Below are 22,522 nucleotides of genomic sequence, written 5' to 3' on the forward strand. Positions count from 1 at the left end.
AAAAGACGAGTAGATGTAGTGCTTAGGGATATTGTTTAGGGCTATTGTTTAGTTGTTGACTTGGTAGTGTTAGGTTAAAGGTTGGACTCAATGATCTTAAAGGTCCTTTCCAACCAAGACAATTCTGTGATTCTGTGATTCTTCTCGCTTTCAAGTAGAAGGGTACCTTGAGGAGCACGTCTTCTGGAATCAGCTTATGTTTGTTAGTGTGGATGCTTTTTTGTTAAGGCAGTAGAATTGTTATCGTAGTTCTGTTGCTTAGTAAACTAACTAAAGAGGAAGCACCAACTTTCTTCAGGGTCCAGAAAGAGGGACTTACTTGTATTTCATTTGGTGACATTGACCAACTTACCTGTTCTGGTTGCAGCATGTTGCCTTAGATGTGATAGCAAAGCTTGAACTTCAGGGTACAGGCCATCAAAAAACCATCACCTGGACTCATGTTTCTGAATACACTCTGTATTCGGAAACATCAAAGACTTCTTTGGGTGTGTCTGTCTTTAGCTGCTGCCAGAATTGGGTTACTGGCATAGGTGAGCTGATCCAGCTCAGCAATTTTTCATTGCCCTCTTTCCTGAGGTTTTGAAACTCAGTGCTGCAACTGCACGTTAATGAACTGAACTAAATAAAAGTTGTGTAAATGCATAATGGTTTTTTTTTAAAAGATCAGAATACTGCTGTGAGTACCTACACATTTTTCAGCTACTTGCTTCCAGTTTACCTCCTCTATCCCATTTCTTTCTGTGAAAAAGTACTTCAGGCATCCAAAGTGGTCCAGAGAGCTTCACAGGACCTGATCTAGACTTCATGAAAGAGATAGAAGAACTTGCAAGGGGATTTATTGAGACCACAGAGAAAACCATGGCTTTAGAAAAGCTGTGGGAGGAAAACTCAAAGTTCTCAGGTAAGCTGTGATCTTTCTAATAATGAATTGCTTTGTCTATCAGGTAGCAATAACCATCAAACAAAGGAACACTTATCTTAAAAACAAAATGAACAAACTAAAACTTTAGCTGATCTGAAAAAAGCCACTTCTATGATTACTATTACTGTGGCCATCATAAAATTATCAGAAAAACACTTAGCTTTCTAAAACTGTGCCCTTGTTTTACTACTTGATAGTTAACAATATACTGTGAGGGGAAAGGTTTAAAGGTAAGGATTAATAATCTGAGTACATGGTTACTGCGTCTAGCATGCATTCAAAAGTAACTTATCAGGATTTAAGTATTTCTCCCCAGGTTTTTCTGTTGTACTAGAGAGTACAGGGATGGAAAAACCTCAGTAGCTCACACCTGATGACCTTGAGGCAAACAAGTCTGATTTTTGGGAAACACCAAGTTCTGATGCTCCTGCTCTGTTCCCACCCATATTGCACAGCCTTGCTGCTGTAGCAGGTGGGCATTTAAGACCTACTACTACCCTGCCTTTCTGGCTGAGTTTACGAGTAGAAAGATTTAGGCAAAATAGTCGTTTTCGTGCCTGGATTTCTAGGAGCTGGTACGTTCATCTAGTGTTGATGTGATGATCTTGCCTTACTGAAAACTGAATGGTAAGCAATTTCTTTTAAATTGTTTTTTTGTAATAATAGTAGAAATATTGGAAAGCACAAAAAATCAAGTGGTTCACTATCTTTCTAGGGTATTACTTGTTTCACACGCCTTTACTCCTGTAGAAATGCCCTTTGTGTCATACTTGCTACTGCTTATAAAATTGATTCTTCTGAAGTTAATAATGCCTTTCTGTAAAGGAAAATATTTGATTTTACAGGGCTCCATAACATCACTGCTTTTCTTACTGTAAGTATTTTTACAGTCTATTTCTAAATTACAGTTCTGGATTTTGAGGCATCTTTATTATAATTGTTAGGAATTTGTATCCTGTCAAGTTTTAGTAAACTATCTTTAAAAAAAATTGGTATGCTGTTGAAGGAAAAAATGATGTCTTGTAAATTTGATAGAGGTTCAGTGGTTTCTAGATTACTGATTTAAACCAGTCTAGGTTGTTAGTAGCTAAAATTCACAGCTATTTGAAGGCTAATAGTTCATTAGAAGAAATTTAAAAGTGCATCTACCAGACCTTGTGTAGTTGTATAAAATCATATTACAAAATGTCTTGCAAGGAACTCTTACCCTAATGTGTACTTATTGTTAAAAAAGAAAAAAACCAAACACCCCAAAAAAACCAACCCAAAACTTAAAAAGGACTGCAGGGAGATTGGAAAGATGAGGCTCTTGCTTGGATGCGATTACTTTGAATTACGATTTGTGATCCAGTATATATAGCAAGCAGACTCAAGTGGGGGTGAAGGAAGACAGATTTGCAAGATGTAGCATAATTCCTTCCAGAATCACTTTGGCAGTTTATTTGAAATGAGTTTGGTCTTTGTGCTGTCCCTAATGCATAAGTCTTTCACCCTTGCAATCTCAACAAAAAGAGAAAGGCTGAATGGGCACAGTAGTGGATCTCCATTACTGTCAATTTTGTACCTTTCACAGATCACTGGTTTCACTTCAAAAATATTTTAAAATTAATTTTCTCCATATTTGATTGATTGTAACTGCTACTTCATGAAACCTAGATTTACAATATATAGCTTGAAATTAGATGGCATTTTTATAGTAACATTTTTAAATTGCTCATGAGATACTTGATTGAAAGGAGCTGTATCAATATGAAATTTCATTTCAGGAATGGAATATAAAATAGAAAGAATGTATTTGTCAACATTAAGTAAATATTTAGTTGAAAGTAGCCTATCATTATTAGTAACAGAGCTTGTATACACAAGCTTCTTTTTGTAGAAGCTATACTCATGTTACCGTTATCCAAAAGAGCCCTAGTGAAACATTAATTTAGAGAAAAAAAGACTGCAAAACAAACAAGTATGATAGATCCTATGTTTTGCATAGGCATCTGATAGTGTAGTCCTATAAAAGAAGTGGTTTTACCCCGATCAGTTAATGTTTAAAGAGCCATTCTTATCAATTATTATTTCACCCACCCCCCCCAAGGAGCTGTGAGGCAAGGATGGCATGTCCCTGGAAGTCCCCTGGTCTTTATACCCTAGACTTAGAAATTCATTGCAGGGCTAAAGAGCTCCTTGCGTTTGACATCTCAAAGATAATCCCTCTTTGGGAAAGAGTTACACTTCTGAGCAGAAAGAGGTTGCTTAGCTTTTCTCCCAGCTCCATTTTCCATCAGAGCAGAGAAAGACATCTGAAACAAAACTGCTACAAGTTCAAAGTACCACCAAGATGATGTGGTGAATTACCAAAGCTAGAGGTACATTTCCGCTTGAAAAAAATATTTTAAAGTGTTTAAAATTCAAGAGGGGTGGGGTAGGGGAAATAATAGGCACCTGCTATTTTTTTTTCTGTTAATGCAAGTGTTGCATGTAAATGTGTTTTCTTCACATAAAGATGGATTTGAATGAAGTGGAGGAAATGATTTCTAGTGCAGAAAACCTGTACAAGCAACCACATTTCTGGAACCTTCTGCGTTTACTCCCTCGCCTTGAATCGAACAGCATTTATACAGAAGATGAGTTTGGTACCATAGCAGAGTTTCTAAAAGTTATTCAAAAGTAAGTACTTCTACATATTTTACCTGCAATTCTTGTTCTTCTCACTGGCTGCTTAATAAAATAAGCATCCTTATCAGTGTAAAGAGGCTGAAATTTTCTTCTGTTTACCAGATTCTGCTTTTATAGAGGTGTGGTAGGAGTTTTCACCCATTCTGATTCCTTCATAACTATTTTCCATCTCTGTCAAACTCAGCAGAGATTCCTTGGGAGCCTCCAAGCCTTCATGTTCGCAATGGCTGAAATTAGCCCATCACATAATATGGCTTTGAACTTTGTAATATGCTTTGGGAGTCTTTGAAAGACATATTTGCATATGAATTTAAGAAAACAATAGTTTGGATTTTAATCAACTTAATATATATGTAGCACTTGATCAATATGAGGAAAATTACTCCGTTTTGTTTCTCAAGCCTCTTGCTATCAAAATAACTTTGGCTCTTCTCTTGCAAGAAATGAAGCAGTAAGAAAAAACCCACAGAGACTGTATTCTGAATATGGAAGTTTTCTGCCTCAGGTAAAGGATGGTTGGATTCAGAGGAAAGCATGGCATCAAAAGCACAGACTAAGACAAGTATCTACAGGAATTTTCAGTAAAACAAGAGAATTGTTAGGAAAAAGTCAGAATCGTATTTGCCAGAGTAGGTAGTTGGTTGTAACAGGTTGATAGGTAATTGTCATTGTAGTAAATCAAACGTATTTATAAGTCTAGAGGAGGCCACTTAACCTGGCTGCCTGTGCAAGACTGGCCATGAACTTCACCAGCCTTACCCCATGAGGAGGCAGGGGCCCGAAGACTTTGAATGGGAAATTACTGTGCTGATTCTGTCACCCTTTAGCTTCCCACTGTCTTTTTCGTAATAAAAAAGATATGAAGGATATGATGGCATAATTTTTTTTGAAACTGGGAAATAAATCTCTTTTGATTACAATATGTGGATTGCAGCTGTGATGGGGCTTGATTTCCCCTCCCCCCTTTATGCCTGAGTCATTTGTAACCTTATTCCAGCTTGTTCTCTGAACTATTAACATGCAAAGCTGTATTAGCTGTGCTTGTAGTGCTTATATCCCAAAAGCAGAAGTCTTTTCTGAAAGGTTTGCAAACTATCAGAGTCTGAGTGTTCCTGAGGTAAAACAGCAACGTGATTGTAAGTTTATTGTTATTGTTTTCTTCTTCAGCAGCAGTAAACAAAGATAGCAGTAACCGCTCGCTGCTGTGCTGGGTCAAGTTGTTAATCTGTTTAATATAATCTCAGCAGCGATTTCCCTACTCTGAGCCTATAGCACAGACAGAGCAAGAAGGGGACAAAAGTGGAGAGTGTTCATGGTTATGGCATTTGTCTTTCCACATAACCGTTGTAGTCTATCTAGACTTCAGTAAGGCATTCGACACTGTCTCCCACAGCATCCTCCTAGACAAACTGGCTGCCCAGGGCTTGGATGGGTGGACTCTTCGATGGGTTAAAAACTGGCTGGATGGCCGAGCCCAGAGAGTGGTGGTGAATGGGGCAAGGTCCAACTGGCGGCCAGTCAATAGCGATGTTCCCCAGGGCTCAGTTCTGGGGCCGGTGCTGTTCAATATCTTTATAGATGATCTAGACGTAGGGATTGAGTGCACCCTCAGTAAATTTGCAGATGACACCAAGCTGGGTGGCAGTGTCGATCTGCTGGAGGGTAGGAAGGCCCTACAGAGGGATCTGAACAGGTTAGATAGATGGGCCGAAACCAACGGCATGAGGTTCAACAAGAACAAGTGCCGGGTCTTATACTTCGGCCACAACAACCCCATGCCTGGCTGGGGGAAGAGTGGTTAGAAAGCGGCCCGGCGGAAAGAGACCTGGGGGTGCTGATCGACAGCCGGCTAAACATGAGGCAGCAGTGTGCCCAGGTGGCCAAGAAGGCCAATGGCATCCTGGCCTCTATTAGGAATAGTGTAGCCAGCCGGTCTAGGGAAGTGATCGTCCCTCTGTACTCAGCACTGGTGAGGCCGCACCCTGAATACTGTGTCCAGTTCTGGGCCCCGCACTTCAAGAAAGATGTTGAGGTATTGGAGCGAGTCCAGAGGAGGGCGACCAAGGTGGTGAAGGGTCTGGAGGGTCTGACCTATGAGGAACGGCTGAGGGAGCTGGGGTTGTTTAGCCTGAAGAAGAGGAGGCTCAGAGGTGACCGTATTGCAGTCTACAACTACCTGAAGGGAGGTTGTAGTGGAGTGGGAGTTGGCCTCTTCTCCTGGGCAACTAGCGATAGGACAAGAGGACATAGCCTCAAGCTTCGCCAGGGGAGGTTCAGGTTAGACATTATGAAGAATTTGTTCTCAGAAAGGGTCATTAGACATTGGAACAGGCTGCCAAGGGAGGTGGTGGAGTCACCATCTCTGGATGTGTTTAAGAAAAGACTGGACATGGCACTTAGTGCCATGGTCTAGTTGACATGGTGGTGTCAGGGCAACGGTTGGACTCAATGATCCCAGAGGTCTCTTCCAACCTGATTGATTCTGTGATGTTCTGTGATGTTCTGTTATATTCTGTTATGCATGTTGAGACTCTGCTTTCCAGGAAGTGGCTGGGCATCACTGTTGATGGGAAGCAGTGAATAAATTCCTTGTTTTGCTTTGCTTGCACGCACAACTTTTTCTTCACCTGTTAAACTGTCTTTATTTTGATCCATGAGTCATCTTGCTTTCCTTTTATTTTCTTCCTGTCCTGTGGGAGAAGGGAGTGAATGAGGAGCTGTGTAGGTGTTTGGCTGCCAGCTGGGATCAACCCAGGAGTGATTAATAAGAGGAGACTCAGATGTTTATATTTGGGTTTTGTTTGTTTTTTTTTAAGACTTTAGCACCCTTGAATGACCAAATTTGCCATAATTAATGCAATTTGGAAATCAAACCACAAAAACCAATGCTCACTTCTTTACTGGCTGGTATTAATAACATAAATTTCTAGAGGTCCTGTCTCAGGCAGAACTTAGTCAGCAGAAAGGTTCCTAAATTTACAACTTCTTCCCCTTCCTGGGCTGTACAATGTTTGCTGTGTCTGCCAGAGGTACTTAACAGAGACTTTTCACACCTACTTGGCGAAGTTAAATTATGTTGTTTTTTGGGGGGGTTTCTTCTTCCTGTCGCACATGTTGAAAACTGCTGATCCGCTCTAACAAAACTGGATTCTTATTTGCATAATAACAAAGGAATACTCTATAGGAAATAACTGGTAAATTTGACATAGACTTTAAGTAATAAATTACAGCTATGTTAAGAAAGAAGTTTGTTTCACAGCTGAGGTGACTGAGACTGGGACTTGTAAGAAATTCAATAGATATATTTTTATCAGTGCATTCTGTAATGTGCTTTGTTCAATTTGTTGTGAGGGTAAGTGTTCTGTCTGAAAAAAAAGTTTTTTCTCTCTGCAGATTGAGTGGAAGTAAAATACAAGTATTCTGTGTCCGTCCTGCCTTGTTGCAGGGATGACTGGGAGAATGCTTGTAGTTGTTCTACTCTCATTTATGCTCTCACTTTTAACTCTCTTTCTCTCTTTTTTTTTTTTTTAAAAGAGGACATTGGTCCTCTTAGGAGACATTTCCTTAATGAAAATTGAGTTAAACTCTAACTGTAAAATCTCAACTTGTCTTTTTTTTATGAAAAGTCTAATTTGACAAAACATCAGTTTTTCAACAATAAAAAAAGTATTTTAATATTCAATTGCTTGAATGTCGTCTTTTTCCACCAAGCCCTTTCAGTTTTTCTGGGTGTATAGAAAGCCTGATTTTTGTTTTATTTTTCACTTTCAGTATCTTAGCATCATTGAAGGATTTAGCTATGATGCCATTGGGCCAAATCTTCTATGAAGTGGTGGAAACAGCACTGAATTTAACTGCTGCATCAGTACAGGATAGGAGCTTAGAAGGTAAGGAATTTTCTTCAGGTTTTCTTTGAAGTACCTTGTAAACATGCTGGGAATATGTGATAGCAGTAACTGAGCTTCTGCTAAATTCCTAATGTAAAAGGTCTAAGAATTGAACTATATTGCTGTAGTGCTATCCCATTTCTTTATTGATCTGTTTTTTAAATACTAACAACTAAATTTCATCAGACTCTGGCAAGTATTTTATAAACAAAGCACGTTGGTCTAATATATCATGTTTAGAATAATCTTTCAGTGGTGAATTTTGGAGACAGACTAAATCACTACAAAAGGCAATTTTTTCCATTTAATAGGATAGCCTCTTGTTTTGGACATGCATACTAAGCATTATGGCTGTTTTACTTTAAGCTTCATTCTTCTATTATCATAAATTCTGCTCTCAGCTGAAGGGCTACATTTCCCCATCTGCTGCTTGAGTATGGGAGATGAGTTTAATTGGAGAAGGTAGGCTGGCCCCGGGGCAACTCCTCAAGAAAAGGTCAGGAACAAGTTTCATTGGCAAACTGTCCAGTGGCACATGATTAGATTTTAGGTGCAGCCGTCTGCTCTGCATGGAAGGTCAGGCTAAGAATTATATGCAGTCTAAATCCCACTCCAGCTGTCAAAATGAAAACTGAAGTGGTACAAAGGTGATACGCTGCAGCCCTTGCACAGACAGTGAACTTGAGTTCCCTGGGTCTTCTGGTCTTCTCCTGCTGCTCCCACTCTCAGCAACGATTCATATACAGCCCATACAAACACATTTGCATGACTACTTGCAGAATTAGACACACAGTTCAGAATGGCACCCTGCTGGGTCTGCTGGCAATCACTGTACAGGGGCCAGTACTCACCACTACCGTATCAACTGTTGGAATACCATCAGAGTAACCAACCTTGCCATACTACTAATGCAATCATGGATTTTATCCTAATGAAACTGATGTTCTGGTACATGCTGTTTTCTTAAAAAAAAAAAAAAAAAAAAGCTGGGAGCATGGTGCTTGGATCTCATCGAGTATGAATCATCAGGAAACAACATGAACAAAAAGCAGGAATGATGTAAACAGAAGGTTTTCTTTCTTTCAGGTTTTCAGTATAATCTTTCTCTCGGGGATGTTTTGTGGAATCCACATGCTGTGAGAGCAGAACTTGAATCTAGGTTCGGTTTTGATGATCTTCATGTTGAGAAGCTGCTAAGTTATACAGCACAATTAACAAAGGTAAATCACTTGAAAATTTCAGTGTCCCTCTCTTTCATCTTTGATTTTATTTGTATCCTGAAGGGATTTCTTGTGCCTTACAGAAGCTGTAGTCATATCTTAGATTTGTGAAGCTGCTACAAGACTGCTAAATATCCTGGCTTCATTCCCATCAAAGTAAATGTGTTTAGCTTCATCTGAGATTTCTGCACATGAAGATGCTGATAGGTCTAGTTGTGTACATTAATGAATTTATGCTTCTCTGAAGTCACCACTGAGTATGGCGAAGTCCTGAGTTTATTATCCAATCCTGTAGAGAATTCTGGGGTTTGCTCCACTCAGCTTTTAAACTAAATCCTAGATTGGAAGCTGCCTGGATTAATTTGGCAGGTAACATTTTTCATCTGGTTTGCTGGACAAAGAATGCCTGTCTGTTCTGCGCATAAATTAAGGCACATCAAGAGTCCTTTCTTCTCAATTGTGCAGTCTTGATGTGAATATACTTGAATGATGAGTTTTCTCAGTGGGGCTATTCAAATATACCAGTGATGTGTCAAATTTTGAAGAAAATCTCTTTTCTCAGAGAGGGTTTTCTAACCTATATTCTAGACCAAAGTGATCTGTTGCGATGGTCTGGTTTGAACTGCAGAAAACTTGAAAGATCTTTTGAATTTCTTATAAAGTCCACATTTTTTGAATAGAACATGTTGGTATTTATCTGAAATCTGTTTGTTCTTTGTCAGGTACAGTCTAAAGTTGTACGCCAGGAGAACTCATTATAAAAATATCTGATTTGCACAAAGGGATAAATTATAAAAAAACCTTGACTTTTGAATGGCCTTTTAATAAAATATCAGTGATGGCCAGTTTGATCAACTGAACTGAATTCAGCTGCAGCCTGGTAGCTATAGTTGGCTGTGTAATCCCATGCAACTCACTTGCTAGCTATTTAAACTAATATTTTGATATTGTGTGCTTGTGTTAGGGCCTTGAAGACCCTCAAAATGTATGAAGTGAAAGATGGAAGCCTGGACAATGTCTGTTCTGAGCACTTAAATTCTGTAACTAATGCCCCAGCTCGTTTGCTGCTAAAACATCTGCAAAACTTTCAATAAATTTTCTAGTCACACTTGAAAGGAGTTAGGATGTAGTGTATCTCAGAAAGACATTAATAGGGAGAATTAAAATGTGCTAAATTATTTTTGTATGCTTTAATATTTGTATGATTGGGAATAATAAATCTTTCAGCATGGAATTTAGAAGTCAGGCTATAAGGCAAAGATTCTGGCCTCTTGGCCACACTGCTGAAACCCGCCAAGTTCAATTTAAAACTAGTCTGCTGCATGTAATCATTGGTTGAGGTGTATCATTGTACTGAATGGTTTTTACACCAGTAATTTTTATAATTGTGAAGTTGCTTCAATATGTTTATTCCCGTGTAGGTTTACTATATCATTGTCAAGTTAATTCATCATAAACCTGCAAATGACTGTACAAGTAGCAACACTGGCATAGCTACACGGTGAAAATTCCTTGCATATACAAGTCTCATCATTCTTCTTGCTGTATGAGTACCCTAATGGGGCCACTGCTATTTCATACAGCACTCTACATGTGGAGTACTTTGAAGTACATGCCCCAGAATATGAGACTGGATTAACTGAGCTTTGTTCTCACTGAAGGAGGCTATGTGATATTCTTTTTTCACCAGATAAGTAAGTTGATAGCAGAGATAACACTCAGCAGCTCTCTTGAGATACTCATCAATTTCTTATGTCCCTGCCAGGTTCCCACAGGAGAGACACTGGAGCAGTTTGTATGCTCTGCTCTGTCCAGTGTGCCAGAAGATGAAGCAAACAAAGAGAATAATGAAGAGGGCTGTATTTCTGCATCACATGAGGCCAAACTGTATCTTGTTCATGCTGTTAGCAAGCTCGGACTCTATGCACAGGTATGCTTTAATAAATTAATAGATTAAATTCCTATTTTTTGCAAGTAAACTGTCAACAGTAACTCAGTTAAAAGATCTGAGTTATCTATTAAATGTTATTGTCATGAACTTTTTTCATCTTGCTAATAGGACAAAGTAATCCTTATAAAGAATCGTTACAGTGGAAGTATAATCTATCACCATGTGTCCACTTAATCAGATTTTCTCATTAACCAAATACAGATTTGAAATCTAATAGGGTATATAGTGAAATATACTGCACTGCAGAGGCCTGACACAAGGAAGACCCATTTACTGTCCCACCTGGATTTTGGGCAAAACTGAAAACAGACTACAGGCCTCCACTGATGCAGTGTATAATTAATTTATTTTTAATTCCCCTCCACTATCTCTGGCAATAGTGGCTGAAGCACGTTAAAGGGGTGAGAGTAAATCTCCCGTATAGCATCTTAAAATTCTGCTCTGGCAGAACAGCTTGGCATGCAGTCTCTATGATGACGTGTGTAGTTGCATGGAGAAAAGGATAAACCATTCAGATATTTCCTAAGGAAAATCATTACCTAGCTCCTTAATGCTGGCGTTTGTTTTTCCACTAAGATTTTTTTTTTTTTTACATAAAAAAATATCAGCTGTGTATCAAGCTGCTCTGGAGATGTTTGCAATATCATCTAAAGAAAGCATGTAGAGCTTACTGTGTATTTCCTTAAAAATGTAGCCCTTGATTTTTCTCTTGATAAAGGTTTCACTGATGTATGATGACTTGAAGTAATAATTTAATGTGATTGCCAAAACTAATGCACTAATTCCTATTGTAGCTGTAGGAAAATCCAGTAAAAACTTCAGCCATGATTTTAGAACTCTTAACAAGAGCTGACACCCTTATGATGGCAACTTGAAGTACTGTTAGCTGCTGGCCACTGAGAATTCCCTTGGTGAACAGGACATCTCTTATAGTAAAAATCTGTTATAACTACTTGGCATTAAAAAAACTTAATGATGGAGGAAAGGAGAGCAGTCACTAGGTTTGCCCAGGCCTTGGTATGCCTTATTCTAGGCTACGCAGTGGGAGCATGCAGGCTCCTTCTCCATCCTTTTGTGTAATGGGACCTCAAAAATGTTGAGGCTGCTGCCTTCCATCGTGTTGGTAGTGTAGGCAGAAGTCCTGGAAGGGAAAGCAAGCCTGAGTAATTGACTCTGGGGGTCTGCTTTTGGTTCGGTTCAGTCTCAGGCCATCTTTTTACCATTTCTGGGTCTTTGGGCAAGAACAGCACAACATAAAATGTTAGTTCTCTGTATGATGTACCTTGTTATATTGCCAACTTGCAGGTCAGTCCAAACTGTATTGAAAATCAGCCTTTGTGAGGCTAGTCGTTTCAGAGTCTAGACACATTGTTAGGAAGAAATTTTACTATTATTGTTAATTGTGTTTTTTTTTAAAGACATGCAAATTTTGTGTGTTGTCTAAATAAGAAAGCTTTGATTCTCTAACAAAGTGCGTTCTATTTTGCGTTCCATATGCTAGGTATTTGAGCAATGGTTCAGCAGCAGCAGGCTCTCTCAGAAACTCCTTTTGGAACTTGAAAGAGTCATAGCTGATTTAATGTCTCAGTTTCTAGATGACAAGGAAGCCAAGAACCTTTTTTCAGAGATAAATACCCTGATCCAGCAATGGAATGAGAAATCATATGCCTCCTTTTCGGAAGGATATACTGCGTCTCATGATCTGTAAGTTATACTTATCTTTCTGCAACTTGTTGTATAAAGTTCAGATCAGCTTGAATATTTTTCGCATTACATTTACAGAATCACAGGATCAATCAGGTTGGAAGAGACCTCTGGGATCATCGAGTCCAACCATTGCCCTGACACCACCATGTCAACTAGACCATGGCACTAAGTGCCATGTCCAGTCTTTTCTTAAACACATCCAGAGATGGTGACTCCACCACCTCCCTTGGCAGCCTGTTCCAATGTCTAATGACCCTTTCTGAGAACAAATTCTTCATAATGTCTAATCTGAACCTCCCCTGGCGAAGCTTGAGGCTATGTCCTCTTGTCCTATCGCTAGTTGCCTAGGAGAAGAGGCCAACTCCCACTCCACTACAACCTCCCTTCAGGTAGTTGTAGACTGCAATACGGTCACCTCTGAGCCTCCTCTTCTTCAGGCTAAACAACCCCAGCTCCCTCAGCCGTTCCTCATAGGTCAGACCCTCCAGACCCTTCACCACCTTGGTCGCCCTCCTCTGGACTCGCTCCAATACCTCAACATCTTTCTTGAAGTGCGGGGCCCAGAACTGGACACAGTATTCAGGGTGCGGCCTCACCAGTGCCAACTACAGACAGACGATCACTTCCCTAGATGGGCTGGCTACACTATTCCTAATAGTGGCCAGGATGCCATTGGCCTTCTTGGCCACCTGGGCACACTGCTGCCTCATGTTTAGCCGTCTGTCGATCAGCACCCCCAGGTCTCTTTCCGCTGGGCCGCTTTCTAACCACTCTTCCCCCAGCCTGTAGAGCTGCATGGGGTTGTTGTGGCCGAAGTGTAAGACCCGGCACTTGTTCTTGTTGAACCTCATGCTGTTGGTCTCGGCCCATCTATCTAACCTGTCCAGATCCCTCTGTAGGGCCTTCCTACCCTCCAGCAGATCAACACTCCCACTCAATTTCCAATTTTTGTCTATTTTGTGTTTTTATTTTTTATTCTGTAATTCAAACATCATATACAGTCAAATAATTGTGCTGATGCATATACATTCTGGAAAAGAAATGAAATCTGTGATTCAGAGTATAGCTACTTACAGGTCAGCAGAGGACCAGAGTAAATGATCAGGACTCATAGGGATCAGCAGCTGTGTATGATTAAGCTTTTTGAACTAGGACCTGAACTCTTTATCTTGTTCTGCAAACAAAGTCTAATTCTCACAAATAGTTGCTGTGACTCAGTAATGCTTCTCATGGATGTATGCTATACTGCTACTGTTGTAAGAAGCTACGAAGTAGATGATATAGTGACTCCACAAAAAAAAATCCCATAATTTTTCAGCGACTTTACCTTTTTGTTTTAGTACACAATGTTTCTGTGCTCTACCTCTTTTGATTACAGAATCCTACATCTGGAGACAATGCAGTCTGTGCTTCAGGCTGTACCTCGGTGGCCTGTTACGAAGAAATTGCTTCTCGTAGATGGAGCTATAAGGAACGTAATAGCACAGTATTTATACTTCACTAAAGGTAAAGCTTGCATGGTGGTTACTCGTTACTAGCACTCAAACGGCTTTCACAGAATAACATGGGAAATGGATAACATTCTACCTCTAGGAAGGCATTTGGACTCTGTAATACATGTCACACTTAGATATTTACAGCAGCTTTTGAATTCCTAAAATTTTGTTTCCCTTAGTGATGATAGAACACAACATAATACCAGTTTTCACTTCTCATATCAGGAATAAACAATTTCCATAAACATCTTAAATGATATTTTATGCTGCCCTGGCTGGTGTTTAAAGATCAATGCCTGAGAAGTTTCTGACGCCATCAGTCATATATGCATGAACAAGTCTTGGTTTTAGATTTAGACTCATCTTGACTTTTCCGGCTGGTTGTTGCAAGTGAAGCAAAATGCTGAGTTGGACATATGTTTTTTCTGATCTCTTTAAGTAAGGATTTGACTGAGGGCTGTGAAGCACAGAGGCATTTCTCTGGGGGCTATGCTTTTGGACACAAAGCTAGGCTGATGGTGAAGGAAGTGGAAGATGCCATTCCCAGAAGAGAGGAGACAGTATTGAGGAACTCAAGGGAAGTGGAGGTGTATTTTACAGGAAATTGGGGAACTAGATCTGTTTTCAGCAGTTTGAATAAGATGAACTAACTCACGTGAAGTTCTTGTAAATATGTCTGTTCAACGCTTATGACTTTCAGATTTGGAATACGTTAATAATATTATATGGTGTGCTAGAACTCAGATTGTCTGGTGTTCAGCACCATGATACCCAGAGTTGGTCAGCAATATAATCATATTATAAGGTCCACACAGATCTGGATTTAAAAAGAAAAAAAAAGGAAAAGGGGCAACATATCTTTCTGTGAAACCTTTTAGTGGAGATCTGCAATACCATAATGTGGGTATATATAAGAAGAACACTTTTATTACTGTATTAGTTGTAATTAGGTATGTGAAAAACACTTTGGTCCTTTTGGGGACATTGATAGTCTTAAATTACTTGATATTTGCATATGACTTTACAGTAAAGAATGAACAATATATTAAAAGTACAAATTTTGTCCAAGAAGCCACTGGAATTGTGCAATCTTGTCCTTGATTTCTAGCTCAGATGTCTTCAGGTTACAAAGAAAAACCTCTTGTTTGAAGATCACTGTCAGAAATTAGCACAGACTGTGACACAAGTTTTGTGTATTTTAGTACTGTGCATCAGTACTAGGAGTAAAGCTTATGCAGGTCACATTACAGCATCAGTGATAACAGCAAAGCCCACTTTCCTTGGGTTATGTTGTGTGACACAGGTATGCTTCTTGCCTTTAATGGCTTTATAGATGATTACTCTGAGAATTTAGCAAGCAGTTCTCTTGTTGATACACGAAAAAAAGTTTTTAATCCAACATACCCTTTAGCTGTACCAGCTAACTGAACTAAACTGTAAAATCTGTTTTAGCCTCTAAAAATGAACAAGGACTGAGTGCACAGCAGGGAGCAGACCTCATGAGAAAACAAGTACTCTTTCAACATAATTTTCCAACGGTGCACTTTTAGGACATTTAATATTAAGTTTGCTGATTGTTTATCTTCTGGGTTGACAAGGTCATTGGACCAAAAGGTTTCATTTTTGTCTTGTGGGTTTTGGTTTATAGCACATGGCCACATGGAATTAGTACTGCTAGTCCTATTTCCAAATCCTGGTTTACTTGTGCACTGAAACATGCAAGACGCCTCTGAAACTTCAGCATAATTTCTGTAGTCTCCATTTTAGGATGGTTTGATTTGAAACATGCTACACAATTTTGCCTGTATACTATATATCAGTACACTTTCCTCCATGACGGTGGAATTATACTGATTTATTACAGCTGGGCATCTGCCCTGTCAGTTTATGTGGTAAAATGCTCATCTCTATCCACACAAAGGAGTATGGAGGAACAGTGGCAAGTGGGAGAACCCAAATAGTACCCTGTCCTGGGTCCTCCAAGGCTGAGTCACCTTACAGACTGAGGAGATTGCTGCCTAGGAGTATGAGACTCATTACTGGAAGCAGGGGATAAGTGTTTTGGGATTGCACAAGACTTGGTATGGGAGATTTGGAAGAGGAATCAAAGGCAGGGAAAGGAAGTGATCTAGGTGGTTTGGGGAGGAACAAGCATAGGAAAATAGAAATAAGGTGATGAAAGTGTCTGCTTGCATATAAACAGGCTGCTTGGTCAATATGCTTGCCTGGCCATGCCATGCACCTGACCATTGCAGGCTGTCGTGCCTTCTCACTAAACTCCATTTCTAATTCTTTTCCTGGGTGGGGACTCTCTATTCTGTGTGCAAGTGTGTGTATGGGGTTCTGCGTGCAGCAAATGAGGTCAGACCACGGGACATGTAGGGGCCCATAGCAACAACTGAAAGGACTGGAGTGAGTGAAATCAAGTGCCAGCAAATATTGTGGGACCTGTGTGTCCATGGTGCCAGAAACTAGAGTGAGTGAGGGTGAACATATCGGTGCATGATCACTAGTGAATATCAGGCTTGAATAGCTGAAAGGTGAGTGAGGTGGCCTGGGAGCTGGGGAGATGTACACTTATCTGTCAGTGAGGAGTCAGCTATCAGAGAAACCAGGAGGTCCACGCCAACACCAGAGACTGTGGGGTCTGGAGGTTGACTGAGACCTGTTTGTGTACCTCCTATGTGCGAAGCAGCTGGAGAGCTGAGGGACCAGGACCAGCTGCTAGATGGACTGAATGTCCAAAAGCAGTTAGTTGCAGGGATCTACTCTGTGTGAGAGCAAGCACATCTGTACCAGAAGCTGGAGCAGGGCTGCAGCCTCAAGGGCTTGTCTGCCCAGGTGCCAGCAACTGGGGAAGGAGACTGGGATCCAAGGGAAGCTACTGGGCAGACCGAGTGTCTGAGCCTAGCTACTGGGGGAGATCCACACTGTGTATGTATACATATGCATTCCCTCCAACAGACCTTCATCCTCACCAACCAGGGAGGTGACCAGGATGAGGCCGTCGGTGCTGTTTGTGTGTGTGCTAGTGCTGCCTGTGTTGGTCTGTGTTGATCTGTGTGGCCAGCCATGTACATTTACTGTGAATATGCTGGCTTGTGTGCCTACCTGCCCAGCCTTGCTCCCGGTTGGACCTGGGGGCGTGGAGCTACGGCAGGCTCACCTCTGTAGGGCTACTGGATTTGGCAACTCCCTAATGTGACCTGGTAACATTTCTGTGGTTGACTTTTATTTGAGAAGGGCGAGATTAGTTTTGCTTTTGAGCTTAAGGAATTAGGCCACCTTTCCATATTTCAGAAGAATTTGCTGGCTAAATCAACAGTTACATATAGGAAGAGTCCAAGTTCGTTTACAGCATTCGTAGCTAGAAGCTGACACAGGACCTCATTTTCCTTTCCTGAAAATCATGAAAGCTCACTGAAGTCACTGGAGCTACTCTGATATAACTGTAAAAGGGGATAGGGTCATGCTTTTGCTGGTGTAAGAAAACAGGTCTCTTCTTTCTGCCTTGTCTTGATGGCCCTTTTTCAGTGTCAGTGCAGGAGGGGAGCAGTCTTTGCTCCTCAGAAGTGCGGAGTGCAACTGTGTACATATTTTGCGCAAAATGATGCAGTGCTTTGGGCAGAGATGTCATATAAACCAAAGTGGAACCTTTATGCCTCTGTAACTGCTGTATTTTTAAACCATATGCACAGGTTTTTTTTTTTTCCCCAGAAGGATATTTCCTACTGTACTGTCCCTGAATTGCTCTGTAGGTTAAATATTTTCTTTATGAGGTGTGTGGGGGAAATGTCTTACAGAAGCTTTACGTAGCCTGGAAAAGCTGATTCCCTTTGCCCAAAGAGATGAGTTCATTCATCTAGACATCAGAAAGCTCTTTGTGGAGATAAAACAGGTATGTTGTTATTTAATGTTTGTATATTAATTTGCATAAAGCTACAGAGGCTTATTTTGGGGGTTAAAAAGTACTTGCTAAGTAGAGTATTTCACTTTTTATTCAGAAGCATTTTGGTGCAACTTTACTTTGTACTTTTTTGTCTTTTGACATTTCATGGGGAGAATTAATATGGAATGTGAATTAAATCTGTTCCTTCAACCTGAGATAATTTTTAAAGTGACAGTATATTCATTAAATTTTAGATGTTGATGAGCAATGCTTCCTATATGTGCAATGACATGCTTACAATGTTTGAGAAGACCCTGAGACTTCCACAGGGCTCAGATGACATTGACATTTTAGCAATATACATGTGCCCTGGCAATGGCTCAGAGGTGACCTTCAAGCTAAGTAACCAGGTCCAGGCACTAAAGAAATCTGTAAGTGTTCCTGAATTCTTTTTGTGTTTAAAGCTTGCTGTGCCTTACTTATATTACTAATGCAAAATGAAATAAATTAGCAGGGGTTGTAGTTTACTACTTAGTGTTTGCTATTAATAAGTGAATGGGTGACTGATTAAAATGTGCTTGGGGGCAAGGCACAAGTGATCCTGCAGAGACTTTTGAGTGGATGTGACATTTTAGATGCGCTAAGTAGCTGTGGCTTCCAGAAAAAATTGAGAAGGTTTGAAAGACTGCTCATTTAATCCATTTTATGTTGGATTTCAGTATCATCAATATTACAAATCTAAGAAGCAGGGCCAAAGTCTCAGGAGTGTTTCCCTTTTACTGGTTTCAAATATTGTTTTCTTTACTGTGAAAGGTACTGCTTCTGCAGAAAGTAACTCAAGGACAACAGAGCCTGCCAGATTCAGTAATGGATGATTATTTGGGATGGCAAGAAATAGAAGAGCAGCTAACCAAAAATTATGCTTATTACTGTGAAACTAATCAATTGCTGAGCACAGAGGCACCATCTGAGGAGGATGTCCATTTCAGCTCTTGTCAGGAACAGCTGCTCTTCTCACTGTATGTATCTTGTATACCTTTTAATACATAAAGATCCTGACTAGTTTCAGCCTGGAGTAAGGTATTGTCACCAGTAACTGAACAGATAAAAAGGTTAAAACCCTGCTTTTTGCTTTTGATTACTACCCAGTGTTAATAATTTTTTATAAGCACAGACAGGAAGGTAGAGGATGATTTTTTTTTTATTAAGAGTAGTATTTGGAGGGTGTAGAGGTGGAAATAGGCTGAGGATAGGCAGGTATCTAGGATCCTAAAAGCCTATTCTCCCTTTTTATCTTCTCACATCTGAGCATTTTCTGCCACTTCTCAGCCTGCTTCCTGGTACACACCTCTCTGGTACTGTGCTGCTCAGGATGCTTGGAAACTTGGATCTGAAAGACTCCTGGAAGTTGCAAGAAAACATTAAAGGGACTGTAGTTAGCAGGTGCACAAGGAGGAGTGTTGCAGCCTCAAGTTGCTTTCTGAACACATCAAGTGGTCACCATTCCTCTCTTTTGGCAGAAAATTCATTCATCTTTTATTAAGTTGATTCTCATTTGCAATGACTCAGTAATTCTACTGATTTTGAGCTTTAATGGTGTTACATTAGAGTATATTAGAGACAAATCCCTACATCAATAAAGTGCTTTAAAATAGGACAGGATTTTATTATTCTTGCTTGAGAATGTAAAGCATAAGCATAATGCATTTAATGTGAAGTTGCATTTACACTGGGCAGGTGTCCTAGGTCACAAACTTAAATGTATAGAAGACAACTATCTACGTTACTTATGCATATGAGAAATCTGACAGAAGAGTTTGCTAGTAAAGCAGTAAAACTATTAGCTCTAAGGATTCAAGAATCTGTAAGAAATTCCACAAGCTGTATTGGCAGCAGGAATTAAATCCACAGATATTAATAACATCTTAAATGTTAGAAAATTGATCTCACTTTTCCTGTCCCTATTGCTGTTGGTCAATAGTTGATTGCTTTCCCTCCCTCCGTGTTTCTAGATGACTATGAAATTACCAGGAGGGTTAGTTTTACATTTCCTTTTTTGAGCGTTAAAAACATTGATAGAGCTAAAAGACCCCTGGGAATAGAGGCTTGTGTTTATGTAACATTGAAGAACAAGAAAATCTCAGTGCTATTTTTATGTGAGGTGTTTTGTTGTTGTTTTGTTTGATTGATCTTTTTTTTTTTCAGGGACAAAGCAATGATTTTTTTTTAATGCAAAGGTGTATTTCAGGACAAGAGGAAGCATTTCTTGATAATTGTTTTCCATTTCAAAATGCTGCTTTTTGAACCAGAGCATTTTGTTGGGGGTTTCGTAAAAGGCTTTTTAGATTTATTTTTTTTCTGCTCACAAACCTGTGTAGTAAAGTCTAGGTATGCTTAGAGTGATGTAATAGCTATGCCACTGATTTCTTTAGCAAAGGACTCTGCTATTAGCCTGCCTGCCTGCCTCAGTTCTTCCGTAAGTCAGTAGGACTCTCTGTATCCGTAAAGTGGCAATAGAATTTAGCTAGAGATTTACAGAGAAAAGGCATGTGTTCACAAAGTAATTTGACTTTGAAATAAATCACTGGTTTAATCATGGTAGCCTTGTTTTCTGTGTCGTTTCAGAATTAATAATACACTTCAAGATATTTTGTTTGCTTTTGAGGGAAACCCATACTGGAAGGATTTAACAACTTTTGTCAGTTGGACATGCGAGGTAGCTCAATACATGAATGAGAAAGCAGGTTCCACACGAGGTCAGTCAGGTGAGGAAATAGCTACTGCACAGCACAGGCTTTATTCTGATGGTTCCCTGTCTGTTTTAGTGTATTGTATTCCTCAGAAAGTGAAAAGGTGATGATTTTTACATTTGTGAGCCTGTTTCTGTTTGTGTTTCCATCAGCCTTAGGATTCACCAGCTGACTGAATCGTTAGCAAGGAAAACTTGTAATATACAGAGCCTGACTCTGGTAAATAGCTATGATTTTAGTGCCAGCCGGAAAATTTTTGTGTCATCCATTTCTATTGGGAAAATTCCAAATGAACCTGGTTCGAGTCTCTACTTTTGCAACACTATTCTGTAAAGAAGGATTCTTAAGTCTACAATATACATGGGAGGCCAGACTATTTGGTCACCCAGTAGAGGTATTTCTAGGCTTGTTTCATATTAGGCAAGGACTTCATGCTTGATTTCCTTCATCCCAGTTGTCCTGTGATATTTCAGAAGTCCTGACCCATCTGCTGTTAACTATTTTTTAATATACTAGTTTTTCATTATTTGGGGAAAACTTAGAAATATCTGAGATCTATGCTGAGGAATGGGAGATATTCCATTTCAGAATTCTTTCGTATTAAATATTTGTGTTACTCTTAAAGTTTTAGTGGAACTATGAAGCAGGGCACAATGTGGCCGATCCAAACAGCTCTAAAAAATGACCTCGTACAATATCACCTATTTGTTTCCTTTAAGTATTCTTACCATGTTCCCAATTCTTTTGCTTTTTGACCACTTACATTTCCAACTTCTGAAGGATTTAGGTTACTGGTGGATTATTTTTTAAGCTAGTTCTGGGGATTTGTGAAAGATCTTGCTCTTGCTAAAGATCTGTTTTTCCAAACACACTTATTTTTTTCCTCTGCTCTTTTTCTCTGTAGAGCTAATCAGAAATGTGCTGAATACCTCATCAGTAAGTGGGCAGCTATGGAATGTATGCAAAAATGAGAAGTACTTTTTAAATTGAAGAACTGTGTTAGTGAAATGAACTATTCACAATTGTGAATTGATTGCACAGGTTTTGTAATCTATTGCAGTTCCAAATATTTCACTTATCTGGGCAGTAATAGTGAATTTCACAGAACTGCTTTCTTTTTACTGAAATTCCAAGGAGAAAGAAATATTAAAGTTCATTTCAGTGCTGAGTACAGCACTAAGTGTGCTCTGGTATAATAAAACTAATCTTATTTGAACTAGTTGTGCAGTTCATGCATAATTCAAAAGATATATTCTACTTTTCTTTTTTTCTGTAAGGAATTGTATTTGAATTTTTCTGGAAGGGATTCTGTAAGGAAAATAGAAGTGTGCCTCATGTAGAGCTGATATTTATTGATTCTGCATTTCATTCCTTTAAATCATTCAGTAGAAGTAGCATCACTTTAATAAAAATTGCATGTTTACGTCTTTTAAATTGTATGTAATGTATTTCTCTTTCTGCACACAATCAAGTCCTACTAAATTTGGTAGGACTTATTCAGGTTGTTTCAGTGGAAGTTGAACAAGTTGTTCACAGACGTGTTCATAAAAACTTTTTTTGATCTCTCTTGATGAAATTTTTATTTCTTCTGCAGATGAACTAGAAGAATCTCTATGTTCTAGACAAAAACTCACTTTGGAGACCATCCTAGGTCATTATTTAGCATTTCTGCAACACTTACCAGATTATTCCTCATTTGTTTCCTGGGCACGGTAAGGTTGAACTAGTCAATGCAATTTCTTTGTTTAACCGTTTTTCAGAAATCCTTTACCCTACCTCCACTTTGGACTTTTGTAATTCTTGAACATAATTACCCTGCCTCTTTTCACCAAATGAATGGTGTTTTTCAGTATTACTGGGAAGAAATAGAATCCTGTTCTATTTTATTTCTAGAAGGAAAGTTACTTCTTTGTGGCTGTCATTCAAAAGCATTAAAAATTATGTCTCCATTTCTGGTGTGTTAGCAGTAGTAACTGAAGTGGTGGATTCCTGACAGTTCCAATGTATTGTTACAAGGACTTCTTGTC

The 22,522-nt window shown here is 39.4% G+C and overlaps 1 protein-coding gene across 1 annotated transcript in view; it reads left to right on the plus strand.

The window, feature by feature from the left end:
- ABCA13 (ATP binding cassette subfamily A member 13) overlaps positions 1–22,522 on the plus strand; it is a 209,456-nt gene that overhangs the window by 20,728 nt on the left and 166,206 nt on the right. The window contains exons 4-10 of the mRNA XM_068396499.1: positions 753–904; positions 1,771–1,799; positions 3,423–3,586; positions 7,367–7,482; positions 8,569–8,702; positions 10,468–10,632; positions 12,155–12,357. Coding sequence (XP_068252600.1) covers positions 753–904; positions 1,771–1,799; positions 3,423–3,586; positions 7,367–7,482; positions 8,569–8,702; positions 10,468–10,632; positions 12,155–12,357 — 963 coding nt within the window. The remainder of the gene's footprint in view (positions 1–752; positions 905–1,770; positions 1,800–3,422; positions 3,587–7,366; positions 7,483–8,568; positions 8,703–10,467; positions 10,633–12,154; positions 12,358–22,522) is intronic.

Source organism: Nyctibius grandis, chromosome 3 (assembly GCF_013368605.1).
Source record: "Nyctibius grandis isolate bNycGra1 chromosome 3, bNycGra1.pri, whole genome shotgun sequence".
Lineage (NCBI taxonomy): Eukaryota > Metazoa > Chordata > Aves > Nyctibiiformes > Nyctibiidae > Nyctibius > Nyctibius grandis.